Below are 15,363 nucleotides of genomic sequence, written 5' to 3'. Positions count from 1 at the left end.
TAAAGTAGTTTTTCTAAATGGAAAATAGCTCTTTGGGGGTATTTCTAAGATGACCCGAGTGGACCGACTTGAATTTTGTTTTTAAAGTATATAAGTATTTCCATTTGATACCATCATATGGTATCAAATTTAAATGAATCAGTACAAAAATATGAAAAAGGTGGACCTAGTTACAGATGCAGGACATCAGACCACCTCTCTACAGAGTGGCCAGTGTTTGGTGTGTGTGTGTGTTTGTTTGTGTTTGTGAAAAACCAAGACAGATGCTGCAGTGGTTTCTCAATGACGCGTCAGGAAGTAAAAGTTTAAGTGTGATTGAGCATGTGTTAGTGTGTGAGTTTGTGTTTACTGGAGAACTTACAGGGAGGTTTGTGTTCAAGTGAAGCTGTGTGTATGTATATATTCTGAGCTTATAAGATGTCAGATGTGTGTTTACATGTTGGGTTTTCCTGAGCCTCATGCGCTGTCCAACACCTACTGGAAAAATTAACCGTTTTAAGCTGTAGGGAGGTCATCACAGAGAGCCGTTGATTTCCATGACAGGCTGAAAATCTATCAAAATCTTTTCTTCAACTTATAATTAAACTTTTAATGATCTGCTGGCTCATCGTCCACAGGCTGACAATTACAGCAAAATCAATGTGATGTTTAAGAATAACATTATGTTGAACCGCTGCGGGTCTTGGAAGAGCTCCAGTCGTTCACTCTGATGAGAGATGGAGGATAATTAGATTAGAAAGAGCAAGACTTACACCATCTAAGCCATCAGGAGAAGATGAAGCCGTCTCTCTGCGCTCTGTCTGTCTGCTCACTTGTCTGGATGTCCATCTGCTTTCTTTCTGTTCTTCCAGTTTTTGGTTTATTTTGTTGATTTGTCAATCTGTTATCTGTACTTTCGGTTACTTCCAGAAAACATTTTTCCTATAGGGATTTTGTAGAAGTGTTGAACTAAACCAACCAGCTACGAGGTAAATCACAACATTACAAACTTTTATTTGAAGAAAAAAGTATTTAAAAATCAAGCAGAAAGACAAGACTTGATGGCTTTAAGGGAAAGAACTACAATCCCTTGAAGCATTGTGAATGACATAATTCAATTTAAAATGGTGAAATTTATAACTATTCAATTAAAGTTGTTGATTATATCTATATAAGCAATATATTTTACATTTATTGTAAAATATGCATATACATATAGAAATATTTATGTATTTTGACAGACTCTATTATGTCATTCCCTGCAAGCTCTTTTTGGGCGCTGCAACTCTGATTGTTTTGTGCAGAATCATGGGTAATGTAGTTTATCACCACAAATTCAGCTGTTAAACATGATTAATCAAAAAATAAGTTGAAATAAAGTGAACAGATGGCTTCAACGAAAGAATATACTGTTGATTAACCTCGTAGCTCACAGCTGGTAGAAGTAATTGCTAAAATCAGTTTTCCCTTTGGGAACATGACTGTTGCACTCTAAACCGTGATTCATTTTTCATCTCTCCTCTTCTCAGGACTCTCTCACTGTTTACAAGTACGGGAGTCGTTGTTGCAGTAACCATGACAGCATTGCTGTTCCGGGTCGGACCGCTGTCCTACGCTGGACTTGTCATCTTCCGCCTCCTCTCTCTGCCTCTCGTCTCGTCACAGACGCCATCACTCCCAGCGACCTCTGACCCGGAGTCTGCGCCCTCTCTGTCTGGAGAGTGCCTGAGAAAAATGCACCCTGTTACCTCCTACACAGGTGGGTGTAAAATAGCTCACTCTCTCCTGCCCTTTCTATAATCGCATTTGGAGCCAAAGGTTAAAACGATAAGCCTTTGAATCATTTTTTTTTTTATATTGGTTGAGCTAGTAAAAACTGCTCACATTGCAGCTACTGTAGATCAGAAGAGACCATCTAACTGAAACCAGAGACAGTATAGGGAGGATAAAAACAGTAAAATGAATGGGAGAAGTCACATTGCTCACTATGATGGCTGTAAATTTCAGTTACAAGAGACTTTTTGAAAAAGACATTACTTGAGTTTTAATAGCTTGTATGTATTTATTCAGCAGGGATACATTAAATTAATCAAAGTGACAGTAAAGACATTTATAATGTTGCAAAAAAAAATCCATATTAAATAAATGCTGTACAGTTGATCTTTCTGTTCATCAAAGAATCGTGAAGAAAAAAAAGTTCCTGCAAATATACGAAGCAGCTTAGCTGTTTCAACCTTGATGATAAAAATAAATGTTTCTTAAATATTAAATCATTATATTACAATGATTTCTGAAGGATCATGTGACACTGAAGACTGGAGTAATGATGCTGAAAATTTAGCTTTGCATCACAGGGATAGATTACATTATACAATATATTCAAATAGATAATAGCAATTAAAACTTGTAATAATATTTCACAATATTAATGTTTTTCTACATTTTTGATCAAATACATGAAGCCTTAGTGAGTAGAAGACACTTCTTTGAAAAACATTTTAAAGAAATCTTTTGAACAGTAGTGTAGCTTGATTTAGGCCAAAGAAGTTAATGACACAGTTTTAGTCAGATTTTATTCTTTCTTTGACACATTATTGAAATATACCCTTGACAAACCTTGTACTAGCAGGACTAGAAAGCTACGTTCACACTGCGAGCCTCAGTACTCAATTTACTCAGATTTTTTTGTATAGCTGTTGACATTGTTGTTTTAAATGTGGCCAATATCAGATTTCCAGTGTGAACAGATCATGGTTCTGAACTGATCCACATGTGCAAAAGAACGATATGAACAGGATTGCCAGGTTTTCACAAAAAATCTGCTCGATTGCTTCTCAAAACTAGTCCAAACCTAGCCCAGTTGCGTTCTGGGGGTTATATATCGTGTTAGTAGGGTCGCTTTAACCCACGGAGTTGAAAAACAACCCACGGCAACAATGAGCAGAGTTTTGAAACTTTTATGACACGAGCCCTTATGTTTTGCTTGTATATAGAGTTGTCACTGCAGTACTTATGAGTTCTGACTTGTCACTGTACTTCCACTGACTACCTTGCGCAACTGTCTTGATAGCTTTGAGTATGTAAAATCTTTGAAGTGACTCGCATGAGCGCAGAATCGTGACAAATGTTGATCTAGAGTGACGTAAAAAAGTCGCATGAATTCCGATATGACTGTTCACACTGCGGTCACATTCCAAAACATCTGACCTGTATCGGATTTATTACCACATATGGAAGTGGCACAAGTCAGAATTGAAAAGATCAGATTCCATGTGGTTTTTGCCCGCAGTGTGAACGTAGCCGAAGATAACTACCAATGCAAAGACGGCCACCAAGTGAACCAACTTGCTTTACAAGAACTTTGTGGACATGCAAAGCAACCAGCCAACTTCATTTGTTAAAAACCTGTGCACTTTGACTCCTGGAAACTGCCTAAAGCCAGTCATTCAGATTAGAGCTGTCTGATTTGAGAAAACCTTGTGTGCAGTATGCCTCGGATGGTCCATTAATGGCCTGTTGCCAGTCCAGGGTGTGTTTTCATCTGAGACTAGTTAACTGCCAGCAGCCTTTCATTGGTACCTGTCTGTGTTTAACAGTTTTAATCATATGCTGGCCAGTGTTAAAGGTTAACACAGCTGTGTGTACGATCACGCCCTGCAGTTTCTAATATCACACATTAATCGCCACAGTCTGCTCTGAAAGTATGCAGGCAGGGCTACAGTGTAAGTGTTTATATTGTCCTCTATTATAGAAGTGTTAGTGAATTGCTGTAGTAGCAGAAGCTGCTGAACACTAAAGACATTAAGAGAGTGATTTGCCCATCGAGAGAGATTCAGGAGCATTTATTTTTTAAGTGTGAGACAGCGAGGGTGTAGTCGTCTGTTTTTGGATGATAATGACCCTGATTTACAGCAAAGCTTACTTCAGCTCTGTTTGGAGAACTAAATGGACTGCATACGCAGTGTTTCTTCTCCTCAGCCGAGCTGCTCCTGAAATGTCTGATCATTTCATCATTAGTCACGGTTTTCTTTTTGCCGCTAAAAACTCACACATTTTAAAAGTGCTACAGTATAAGCAATTTAATTTGTTTTGCTGACTTCTGCTAGACTTACGCCTGATTTACACAGTATGATTTTGGCCACGATTTTGCCATCTCAGACAAATTTTTGGAAATCATGAAAGATTAAAAGAGCAAAATCGGCTTCTGAGATGATTGTAGAACTGAAACAAATGGTGACTGAAACCTTAAAGGGATAGTTCACCAATACAAAAAGAAAATTATGTCATCATTTACTCATCTTCATGTCGTTCCAACGTTAGTCCAAATTGTTTTGGTTCCTATTGACTTCTATTGAATGGCAAAAAAATACAATGGAAGCCAAAGGGAATTGATACTATTTGGTTTACCAACGTAATAGATGATATTTTGAAGAAGGTTGGTACCCAAACAGTTTCAGTTCCCTTTCTCCTAAATGAATAAATGTAATGTGGACAAATAAAAAAACAACACAAGTGATTTCTGAAGGATCATGTGACCCTGAAGACTGGAGAAATGATGCTGAAAATTCAGCTTTGCATCACAGGAATAAATGGCATTTTAAAATATATTAAACTAGAAAACAGTGATTTTAAATTGTAAAAGTATTTCACAGTTTTACTGTTTGTATTGTATTTTTGGTCAAATCAATGCATCTTTGGTGAGTGTAAAATACCTACCAACCACAAAGTGTTTAATTGCATCAGTGCATAGTGCATCTTATGATGAACAAGACTATTAATGCATGAATCAAACTCACTTAGTTCCTGACACGGTTTATTGAACATCTACACTGTATGTGTGCAGAGACAAATCACACAGAACAGTGCAATCGCTGAGCAACAGATTATCTCACAAGACGAATGCTGGTAGTCACATCACATTTGTTTTGTTTTTTTGCTAACTTGTGGGATTTTTCTCAATTCATGGTATTAAAAACAGTGGAAACCAGCAGCTAAACAGCAGATCAGACGTTTCGATTCACAGCTAACTGCCTAAATGTCACCTGTGGCTCTTTTCTGCCGTAGCTTTGAGCCCGTGGCTTTCCTCTTTCTCTCTACCTGGAGTGACTGACTACTCACCGCTCACACTCGACCTCACCAGGAATCAGCTGATAGTGGGAGCCAGGTAATACACACACACACACACACACACACACACACACACACACACACACACACACACACACACAAGTACAAGTCCAGCTGAGCCTGACAAACCTAAAGCATCTCTCTCTGTTTAGGAATCATCTCTTCCGGTTGAGTTTGAGCAACATCTCTCTCCTGCAGGTAGGACGTAATTTTCTTTCTCTCTTTCTTTCTTTATTCTCCTTCCCATCTGTCCATCCAATCATCTTGACGTCTCTAGCAATGCAGCACCGGGACCAGCACTGTCCATTTAATTCATCCCATGCCAGACACACACTCAGACTCTTTCTTTATTAAGATTGCCCACATGATCTAAAGTGCTGATGCACAGAAGCAGAAATATCCAACAAATCAAACACATACACACACTCATGTTGATATTGGTGGTTTATGGGGAGTCTTCATAGGCGTAATGGTTTTTATACTGTACAAACTGTATTTTCTATCGCCCTACACCTAAACCTACCCCTCACAGAAACCTTTGCATTTTTAGATTTTCAAAAAAAGTATGTTTTTATAATCCTTAGAGACCCCAAAAACAACCTCAAAATTGTAACAACCATATCATACCCAAATAACTATACAAAATCATTTCCCCATAAACAAAACAAAACATTGCAAAATCACACACACACACACACATTCAATAGCATCTGGTAGTTTGCAGATTTGAAAAGCACTGACTTCCAAGACAGCTGCATCATGTTCAGCATCCTTATTTGAGCTCCTCTTCTCTGAATCTCTTGAAAGGAGGAACCCAAAAATTTAATTTTGCAAGTAAAAAAAAAAAAATGTAGAGTATGTTTTGTGCATAAGGATCAGATAATGTCTGTTTGGTACCAGGGTTATACTAATTTTTTTTAATGTATTTATTTAAAAAAATTAAATAAAATCTTCTAATCATTGTGTATGTTTGGAACCAGGCTTATTTTACATTATTTTATTTTTTCAGAACAGAACAGAACAATTCATCCCGAAAATGCAAATTTTGTCATTGTTTGCCCATCCTTGAGAGTATGTTTTGGTAGAAAATGGTTATGGAAAAACTTTCTGACTGTTTTTGGTGCAAGCAATCTTCGCTAGCACTGTGGATCAAATAAAGTGTAGAATGTGATCCGTTCAATATGCAGATATCTGTATGTTTGTCTACTGCTGCAGATTGTCTGTGTTTGAGGTGAGGAGCTGCCTGTAGACTGCAATCTCATCTGGGAGTGGGTTTAAATTGGCCTTGTTTGTCTTGAAGGATGATTCGAGACCACCTCTGCACTTAGCGTGTGGTGGGAACGCTGAGATTGTATTGTGCTTGCGTGACAAGCCTGTTGAAAGCTTTGAGCACTTGTGTGATATTAAAGAGTGACTTTGCTGGCGTTTGTGGAAGACCCTGCTGGTGAACCCTCTGAAACATTCACCGTAACCCTAAAAGGGGGTGACGCCTTGGAGGCAGATCTCACAAGAATCTGTCAGAATCCAGTGATTTAGGGTGACCTCATGACCCTGTGTCCACAAGAGTGACCCACAGTCACCCCCGGAGCAAACACACACGCACACACACACACACACACACACACTGCAGCATGACAACTTCCTCACTGCGCTCCTCTATATCTCTGTTGTAAAAATTTTAGAACAGCATATTTGCAGGAACTAAAGATACAGTTTTGACAGTCTGTCCTTCATGAACGAATGACATTTCCAGCCAGTCTCAAATAATCATTCATGTTGTGGTGCAAATGACATTTTAAAAACATTTTAAATAAAAAGGCAGACACTTTCACTTTGTTCAACTTAATTTTTTTTTTCAAAGGTGATTTTAGTCATCTTGGTAAACACCTTAGGAAGTAAATATGCTAACTTTTGAAAAAAAAAAAAGAAAAAAATATGGCCAGAATTGTTGATTGTGGTAGAAATTATGACAAAAACAGCTGAAATGTGGTTATAGTAAATTATAGTAGAATTAAAAATGTCATTATTCATATTTGTTTGATGGATTTTAATATTTTAAGATAGAAAGTCTGATTCTGGGACAAGGATAATAATAAAAGCAATACATTTGGATATTTTGTTTTGTTTTATTATGATTATTATTATAATAAAATGTATTAAAAATGATTAATGTCCAATGATATGAAGACCTTAACTGCTTAAAATAAAACTTTTTTAAAAAGCTGCATTGAAGCTGTGTAATTTCTCAGCGATTAGCATCACAAAATGGAGTAATGACTGTTTTCAAACAGGTTTCCTGAAAACTCGCCTCGTATTTTATCAGTGAAACATACAGAACTCACTCCATTGGCCACTCCAGACAGTGAGATTCAGCAAAGTTACACACTTCAGCCATGTCAGTAAATGAAAGATATGATAATGAGATGCTTGGATCTGTTGCATCTCATGTCAGTGATTTATTATATCTGTCTTGAAATTGTCTGGTTTAATGATGGTTCTGTGTCAGGAACAGGCCGCAGAAAGAGATAGAGAGGGCAGATAAGAATGTTTTAACTGAGGTCAAATGATCGTGCCTGGATGAGCAGATCTTGAGTGTGTTAGAGAAAAAACACAACCTCACAACCTCCAGAGGTGACACAAGTCTGACCCCTCTAGATCATTCAGAGTGAATCCTGCTCTTCAAATGCAAGCGTCTTTCACGTGTTGTTCAGTGACTGACTGCAGAGGTACGGCGAGATTGATGATTGCTTTCTAAACCTTTGTGCTCTCTTTGTATCTCTGTCTTTTTCTTAAACAACAAGCATGAAATGTAGTTTGCAAAAGTCAAGTGAACAGATGTAGTTTGTCAGTACGTGTGTAATCAGCTCCGTTTGTAGATGAGTGTGTTCATCAGAAGCGCCTGCTGCTTTTCGAGAGTGCAAAAGCACAGATGTCACTTATTAATCGCAAAATATGCACTACAATCCATGCACTCTTTTTATTTTAGTGAAAGCAATGTTGCTCCTAAAACCACCACTAAACAGCAAAAGCACTTAAGGAAAATAATTGATCATGCTCAGAACTGCATTTTTACAATATTTACAAATGGCAACAGGAACAAGATTGCATTTTTAAATTTCAGGCTGTCAGTCATGTTATGTATATCACTTCCATTGTTGACTGTTTGTTGCATAGTTGTATTTGAAAGCATTGAACATCAAAAGCTCCATTAAAGTCAACGCTCAATAAACTCTTAAAGTTTAAATGGGGCTCTCTCCGGGAATTTTAATTTTTTGAAATTTCCCCTTTTTTTGTATCCTCAGTGGTGACTCTCATTACTGTAATAAAGTTCCTATATTATAGTAGAAAATACTGTAGTACAGTGATATACTACATTTAAAGCAGCATAAATTCAATGCAGTATCAAGTACTATGAATACAACTATAATGTACAAATTCTTTACAGTTAAATAAAGTATCTTTATTTTTTTTCTCTTTACAGTAATAATAAATTTACACTTTGCAATTTTTACAGATATATTTGATAAAGTTAGATAAAAAAAAAAAACATTTAAAGTCTCTTCTGCTCACCAAGGCTGCGTTTATTTGGTAAAAAATAATACAGTAAAACAATAATATTGTGAAATATTATTACAATTTAAAATAACTCTTTTCTATGTGAATATATTCTAAAGTGTAATTTATTCCTCTGATCCAAAGCTGTATTTTCAGCATCATTACTCCAGTCTTCAAAGTCACATGATCTTCAGAAATCATTCTAATATGCTGATTTGCTGCTTAAGAATTAATTATTATTTTTAATGTTAAAAAAGTTGTTCTGCTTCATATTTTTGTTGAAAACTAATTTTTCAGGATTATTTAATAACTAAACAAAAAGTATTTATTGGAAACAAATCTTTTATAACTTTATAAATGACTTTACTGTCACTTTTGATCAATGTAATGTCCCCTTGATGAATAAAAGTATATATATATATATATATATATATATATATATATATATATATATTTAATCTTTAAAAAATGAAAAAAAAAAAAAAAACTGTATAGCGTATATCTTGATTTTAGGGTGAAGTTTAGCCCAGTTCAACGTAATGTGTATTAGTGTGAGTTTAATAGTCTAGATCTGGCTGTGATTGTCTTTGTCATAAAACATCCTCCGGCACAGACGTTAATCTGTGAGGAGCTCTGGGTTTTATCTGTGACCTTTCCACTCCTCTCACTCCATTCAGGCTCTGCTGGGATCCTCACAGTTCTCCAGCTGATGCCTTCAGGAAGGGTCACATCCAATACAAAATCATGCTTTATTATTTCAATGTGTGTGTGAGACACTCTGGTCTACATCATTATTTTCAAGCCAAATGACAACACAGATAAACATGACAAAGCAGTCTGTGAAAGGAGAGGGAGGGACAAGGAACAAAAGAGAGGAAGGACGTCTAAAACGAGTGAAACAACACATTCAAGGGTTTTCGTTTCAGATAAGAGAACAAATGCGATTAGGACAAACCATCCAGTGTTCCCTAATTAAATGTCACACAGCTGTTTTGCCTCGCATGCAGCGAAACTCTCCATCTTCCGTCTTTTTGTCTTGCATTATTGTGTGTTTTGTACCTTCTTCACATTAAGGAAAGAGTTTGAATGAATGGAAAAGCTTCCCATGACTGAATATCTTTCATAGTTTTAGTTCATTAACAACTTCTGCCTCTTAATCATAATAACGAGAAAAGTTTAGGTTTGTTGTCATGGCTTCTGAAAGCTAAAAGGAATGTCGATATTTGAACTTTACAGAAAATTTGTTTGTTTGGACAGTTGATTTAAATGTGAACAATTTACAGATTTGTTTGAATCATCAGTAAACGGCAGTCTCTGTGTGACCTTTAACAATTTTTGTTGTGAACTAAATATTTAAACACTGTTGTTTATGATTCCGAGTTCAGTTTTACTCACTACTAGGGTTCTTACAGCTGAGCGATGAACATGTTGTGAATCAGTTCAGTCGAATCATTAAAATGATTCCTTTGCGAATCTGAAAACAGGGAAGCTTTACTTGTAAATATGTCTTGCATCTGAAACATTCCCTATGTAGTCTGGACTGACTTGAGTTGTGAGTGTAATAGTTGCTACAAAAAAATGCTTATATTCTTAATAATAATAAATTCTTATTTCCTTTAGTTTAACTTGATGTACTTAACAAGGATAAAAACATTAACTGAAATAAAATATAAAAAATTGAGTTCTACTAGTTCCCAAGGCAACATTCTCATTTTCATTTAGTATAACTTCTAGACATTTTGTTTAATGTCTATTTATATAATATATATATATATATATATATATATATATATATATATATATATAAATAACCTAAAAAATGACGCTAAAATAAAAACACAACAAAATTACTGAAACATTAACTAACATCAAAATGAACAAAATATTAAAAAACTAATTAAAAATATTAATAAAATCTATTATAGTGATCTATAATAGTTTATTCTAAAATAACACTGTTACTTAAACCAAAACTTAAATAAAAATGACTAAATGTGACCCTGGACCACAAAACCAGAGGGTCAATTTCATGAAACTGAGATTTACACATCATCTGAAAGCTGAATTAAAAAGCTGTCCATGATGTATTGTTTTTTAGGATAGGAGGACAATATTTGGCTGAGATACAACTATTTGAAAATCTATTGAGAAAATCACCTATAAAGTTGTCCAAATGAATTCTTAACAATGCATATTACTAATCAAAAATTAAGTTTTTATATATTTACACTAGGAAATGTACAAAATATCTTCAAGAAACATGATCTTTACTTAATATCCTAATGATTTTTGGCTTAAAAGAAAAATCAATAATTGTGACCCATACAATGTATTTTTGGCTTTTGCTACAAATATACCCCAGAGACTTAAGACTGGTTCTGTGTTTAAGGGTCACAAATAGTCTTAACACATTAAAAAAAAACAATAATACAAATGACAAAAACACAACAAATTTACTAAAACTTTAAGTAAAATTTAAATTAAATAATTTTTTTTTAAATATTTTAAAATGATATATTTATTTATTTTAATTATTTTTTAGTTTTTCATCAACTCATGAACCCCTGCAGTTCCCTCATGAATCCCAGAGTTAAAGGATGCATGTAAATTTTAACAGGCAAATGTCTTGATAACTTAATTTCTAGCCGTGATGTTAATTGGCTGTTAATTGCAGGCCACAGAATGGGGGGTAGACGAGAGCACCAGGAGGTCCTGCCAGAGCAAAGGAAAGACAGAGGTGAGAGATGAACGCTGGGATGTGCTCTGTGAATGATTGTTTGTTATAAAATGCATCAGTGGGGTTCTGGAAGTAAACTGTGATGTGTGTGAAATGAAATAGTTCTTCACTTCGTCTCCTTCTGTCAGGATGTGTGTCAGAACTATGTTCGCGTCCTCCTGTTGAACGGCAGTCGTCTGTTCACCTGCGGCACTAATGCTTTCCTGCCCATCTGTACCACTCGCCCTGTTACTGACATCTCCAGCGTCCTGGAGTCCATCAGCGGTGTGGCCCGCTGTCCCTACGACCCTCGACACAACTCTACAGCCATGATAACTGAGAGTGGAGAAGTCTACGCAGCTACAGTGACTGATTTCTCCAGCCGCGACCCCATTATTTACCGCAGTCTGGGGAACATGCCGCCCCTGAGGACCGCACAGTACAACTCCAAATGGCTCAGTGGTACAGCAGGACAACACACAACTTGAACGAATCCGAAAAATTCTGAAAAGAATATGTTTAGGTCATATTTTACATTAAAATCAAAATAACACCTGTATGTTAAATTACATTTTGTTTAAAGAAAATCTAGCATATTTTAGGACCTTTATGACTTTTTTTTTGCATTATAACTTAATTTTCATGACAATTAGGCTCATTTTAATTTATATTCTCATTACTGAAAAAATGATAATTTATTTGTATTTTCTTATTTAGATATTATGGTAGTATTTTTTTTAATTACCTTAATTTATATATTAATATTTGCCAATTAAAACAAAATAACTTGTTGCATATAATGAAGTATCTAAATATTGTGTTAAAAAATGGAAATTAAACACAAACACAACAGTTAAACATCTGGATATTGTTTATGATTTAAAAATGCATTAAATATTTCATATTACAACATTTCATTACAACATAATTTCACTGTGATAACTTTTTTTTTTTCAAAAAACATTATATTAGCATATTTTATTCATGCAGCAATGCTGCATAAGAAAATGTAACAATGAGACATGACAAAAAATAAATAAACTCAAAATTTAAGCATCTGAACATCTTTTTTTTTAATTTAAAAATGTTGCATTAAGTATTTTATTACAACATTTTTACTGTGAATTTTTTTTTTTTAATTGTTGCAGTATATATTTTATTTTTCACTGTTATAATTTTTTTTATTAAAGTGATGAGAATGAAAATGTAAAGAATTTTGAAGGAAATAAATTCAAACATCCTAATAATCTTAAATATTCTTCAGTTTCTTTAAATAAAACTTATTTTTCCTTCTGATTTTGGTGTGAAAAGTGACCTGGCCATGTTTTTGTGATTCACCCTTATATTTAGATCTGTTTATTGAAATTATTTAAGGAATTATGTTTTGTCATGTCAAACCGCACCACTGTCAGTGAAAGTAAGACATCTACTTCCTCCCCTTCTTCTCTTCAGAACCTCAGTTTGTCTCTGCATACGAGGCGGGCCGCTTCACGTACCTCTTTCTGAGAGAGAACGCAGTAGAACAGGACTGTGGGAAGATGGTCTTCTCTCGTGTGGCGCGCATGTGTCAGAATGACATTGGTGGTCGTTTCCTGCTGGAAGACACATGGACCACCTTCATGAAGGCTCGACTCAACTGTTCCCGCTCTGGAGATGTTCCCTTCTACTACCACGAGCTGCAGAGCACCTTCTACCTTCCTGAGCAAGATCTCATCTATGGAGTCTTCACCACCAATGTGTGAGTGGATGCTTTATGAATTACTGAATTATATATACAGTGCCCTCCATAAGTATTGGAACAGTAAACACAAAATTGTTCTGTTTGCTGTGGAGTCAAGCAATCTGTAAATATGATTAAAAGAAGAATATGAGACAAAACTACAGAATGTCACATTTTATTATTGGGTGATTCAACACAACGATGTTTTACCAGCTAAGAAGATCAGAGCTTTTAGAGTTTCATCTCCCTATCTGATGTGAGCATAAGTATTGGAACAGCTGCCTCACAGATCTTTCTAAGTGTTCACCTGTGTCCTGATGCATTAATTCTTCAGATATTAAAAGCAGGGAATGTTTCTTATCAGTTGTATCCATTGCTACTGCATTCTAAGTCTTGCATTCGACGATGACACACACAAACCAGGATGAAGACGAGGAAGCCAACTCTGAAAAAAAAAAAAAAAAGAAATTTGGATGCTAAAAGAAAAGAGGAAGTCAATTAGAACTGTAGGAAAAACAAAGAGCATGGAGAAATCAAGAGTTTGGAAACTACCAGCGACATCAGCAACCAACGACAACCTGATCTGCTGAGAAAAACAACAGTAGTTGATGACAGACAAATCATAAAAGATGTGAAAATGAAACCTAAAATACATGTCTATAAAATCACCAACCACCTCCAGAAAGCTGTGGTTAATGCTCTGTCAATCTACAGTCCGCAGGAGAATTTGACACAGAATTACAGAAGCTACACCGCAAGATGCAAAACTCTGATCAGCACCAAACATAGAAAGGCAAGATTCTTCACATATGAGAGCCAGTAGAGTTTTGGATGAGTTGATTCACCGATGAGACAAAGATTAACCTTTATCTAAGTGATTGGAAAACAAAAGTCTGGAGAAAAAAGGGAACTGTGAATGATCCTAAGCTCACAGCCTCATCTGTAAGGCTTGGTGGAGGTGGTGTCATGGCATGGGCATGCATGGCTGTCTCTAGAACAGGACCTCTTAATTTTAATGATACTTTAATGTGTGATGGCAGTAGCAGAATTAATGTGGAAGGTTACAAAATCATCTTGGCTACCAATATTCAAGAAAATGCCACCTAACTCATTAGAAAGCACTTCATATTGGATCAGGACAATGACCCAAAACACCCTGCCAGTTCAGTCAAGGACTTTATCAGGGCAAAGAAATGTAAAGTCTTAGATTGCCCAAATCAATCTCCAGATTTAAATCTGATTGAACATTAATTTCACCAGCTGAAGAGGAGACTAAACACAGAAACTCCCCAAAACAAGCAACAGTTGGAATTGGTTGCATTAAAGGCTGGGGAAAAGCATTTCAAAACATAAGACCAAGAGTCTGGTGATGTCTATGGGTTGCAGACTCACTGCTCTGATTGCATGCAAGGGATCTGCAACTAAATATTAGCGTTTAATCTTTTACATCTGCCTTAAATTCAACTGTTCCAATACTTATGCTCACATCAAATAGTGGGATGAACTCTAAAAGTGCTGTCCTTTTTATTAGGTAAAACATGTATATGTCGAAAGTCCTAATAATAAAATGTGACATTCTGTAGTTTTGTTGCATATTCATCTCTTAATCATATTTGCAAATGTCTTGACTCCACAGCAGAGAAAGTAGTTTTGTCTTTACTGTTCCAATACTTATGGGAGGACACTATATATATATATATATATATATATATATATATATATATATATATATATATATATATATATATATATATATATATAATCAGTGGGGAAAATATTTATTTGATCCCCTGCTGATTTTGTTAGTTTGTCCACTTACAAAGAAATGAAGGGTCTGTAATTTTTATGGTAGGTTTATTTTAACGTATAGAGACAGAATACCAACCAAAAATCCAGAAAAAACACATTATATAAAGGTTAGAGATTGATTTGCATCTTTCTGACCCCTAACTTCTGAACACTACTGTTTTTCTATTAAGATGTAGAATGTTCAGCACCTCACCATCCTTCACTTCTTCCTCTCATTTCTCTTCACAGGAACAGCATTGCTGCATCAGCGGTGTGTGCGTTTAACCTCAGTGCCATCACGCAGGCCTTTAACGGACCCTTTCGCTATCAGGAGAACCCTCGGACCAGCTGGCTTTCCACTCCCAACCCCATCCCAAATTTTCAGGTGAAGGAAATGAACTGCTGCAGTTTCCATTTCAAAGCATTTTAACTTTTACCCTGAAGCCAGCTCACAATTTTATTCAAGACATTTGGCACC

The 15,363-nt window shown here is 35.6% G+C and overlaps 1 protein-coding gene across 1 annotated transcript in view; it reads left to right on the top strand.

Annotated features, from left to right (window-relative positions):
• The window catches only part of LOC109096388 (semaphorin-5B-like), a 59,722-nt gene that overhangs the window by 26,915 nt on the left and 17,444 nt on the right, over positions 1-15,363 (top strand). The window contains exons 3-9 of the mRNA XM_042757506.1: positions 1,509-1,738; positions 5,044-5,143; positions 5,259-5,304; positions 11,336-11,398; positions 11,527-11,839; positions 12,830-13,115; positions 15,135-15,270. Of these exons, the coding sequence (XP_042613440.1) occupies positions 1,555-1,738; positions 5,044-5,143; positions 5,259-5,304; positions 11,336-11,398; positions 11,527-11,839; positions 12,830-13,115; positions 15,135-15,270 (1,128 nt within the window). The 5' untranslated portion in view covers positions 1,509-1,554. The remainder of the gene's footprint in view (positions 1-1,508; positions 1,739-5,043; positions 5,144-5,258; positions 5,305-11,335; positions 11,399-11,526; positions 11,840-12,829; positions 13,116-15,134; positions 15,271-15,363) is intronic.

This window comes from Cyprinus carpio, chromosome A6, assembly GCF_018340385.1.
Source record: "Cyprinus carpio isolate SPL01 chromosome A6, ASM1834038v1, whole genome shotgun sequence".
NCBI lineage: Eukaryota > Metazoa > Chordata > Actinopteri > Cypriniformes > Cyprinidae > Cyprinus > Cyprinus carpio.
Note: the sequence above shows the minus strand (reverse complement) of the source record. Positions and strands in the feature narration are given on the sequence as shown.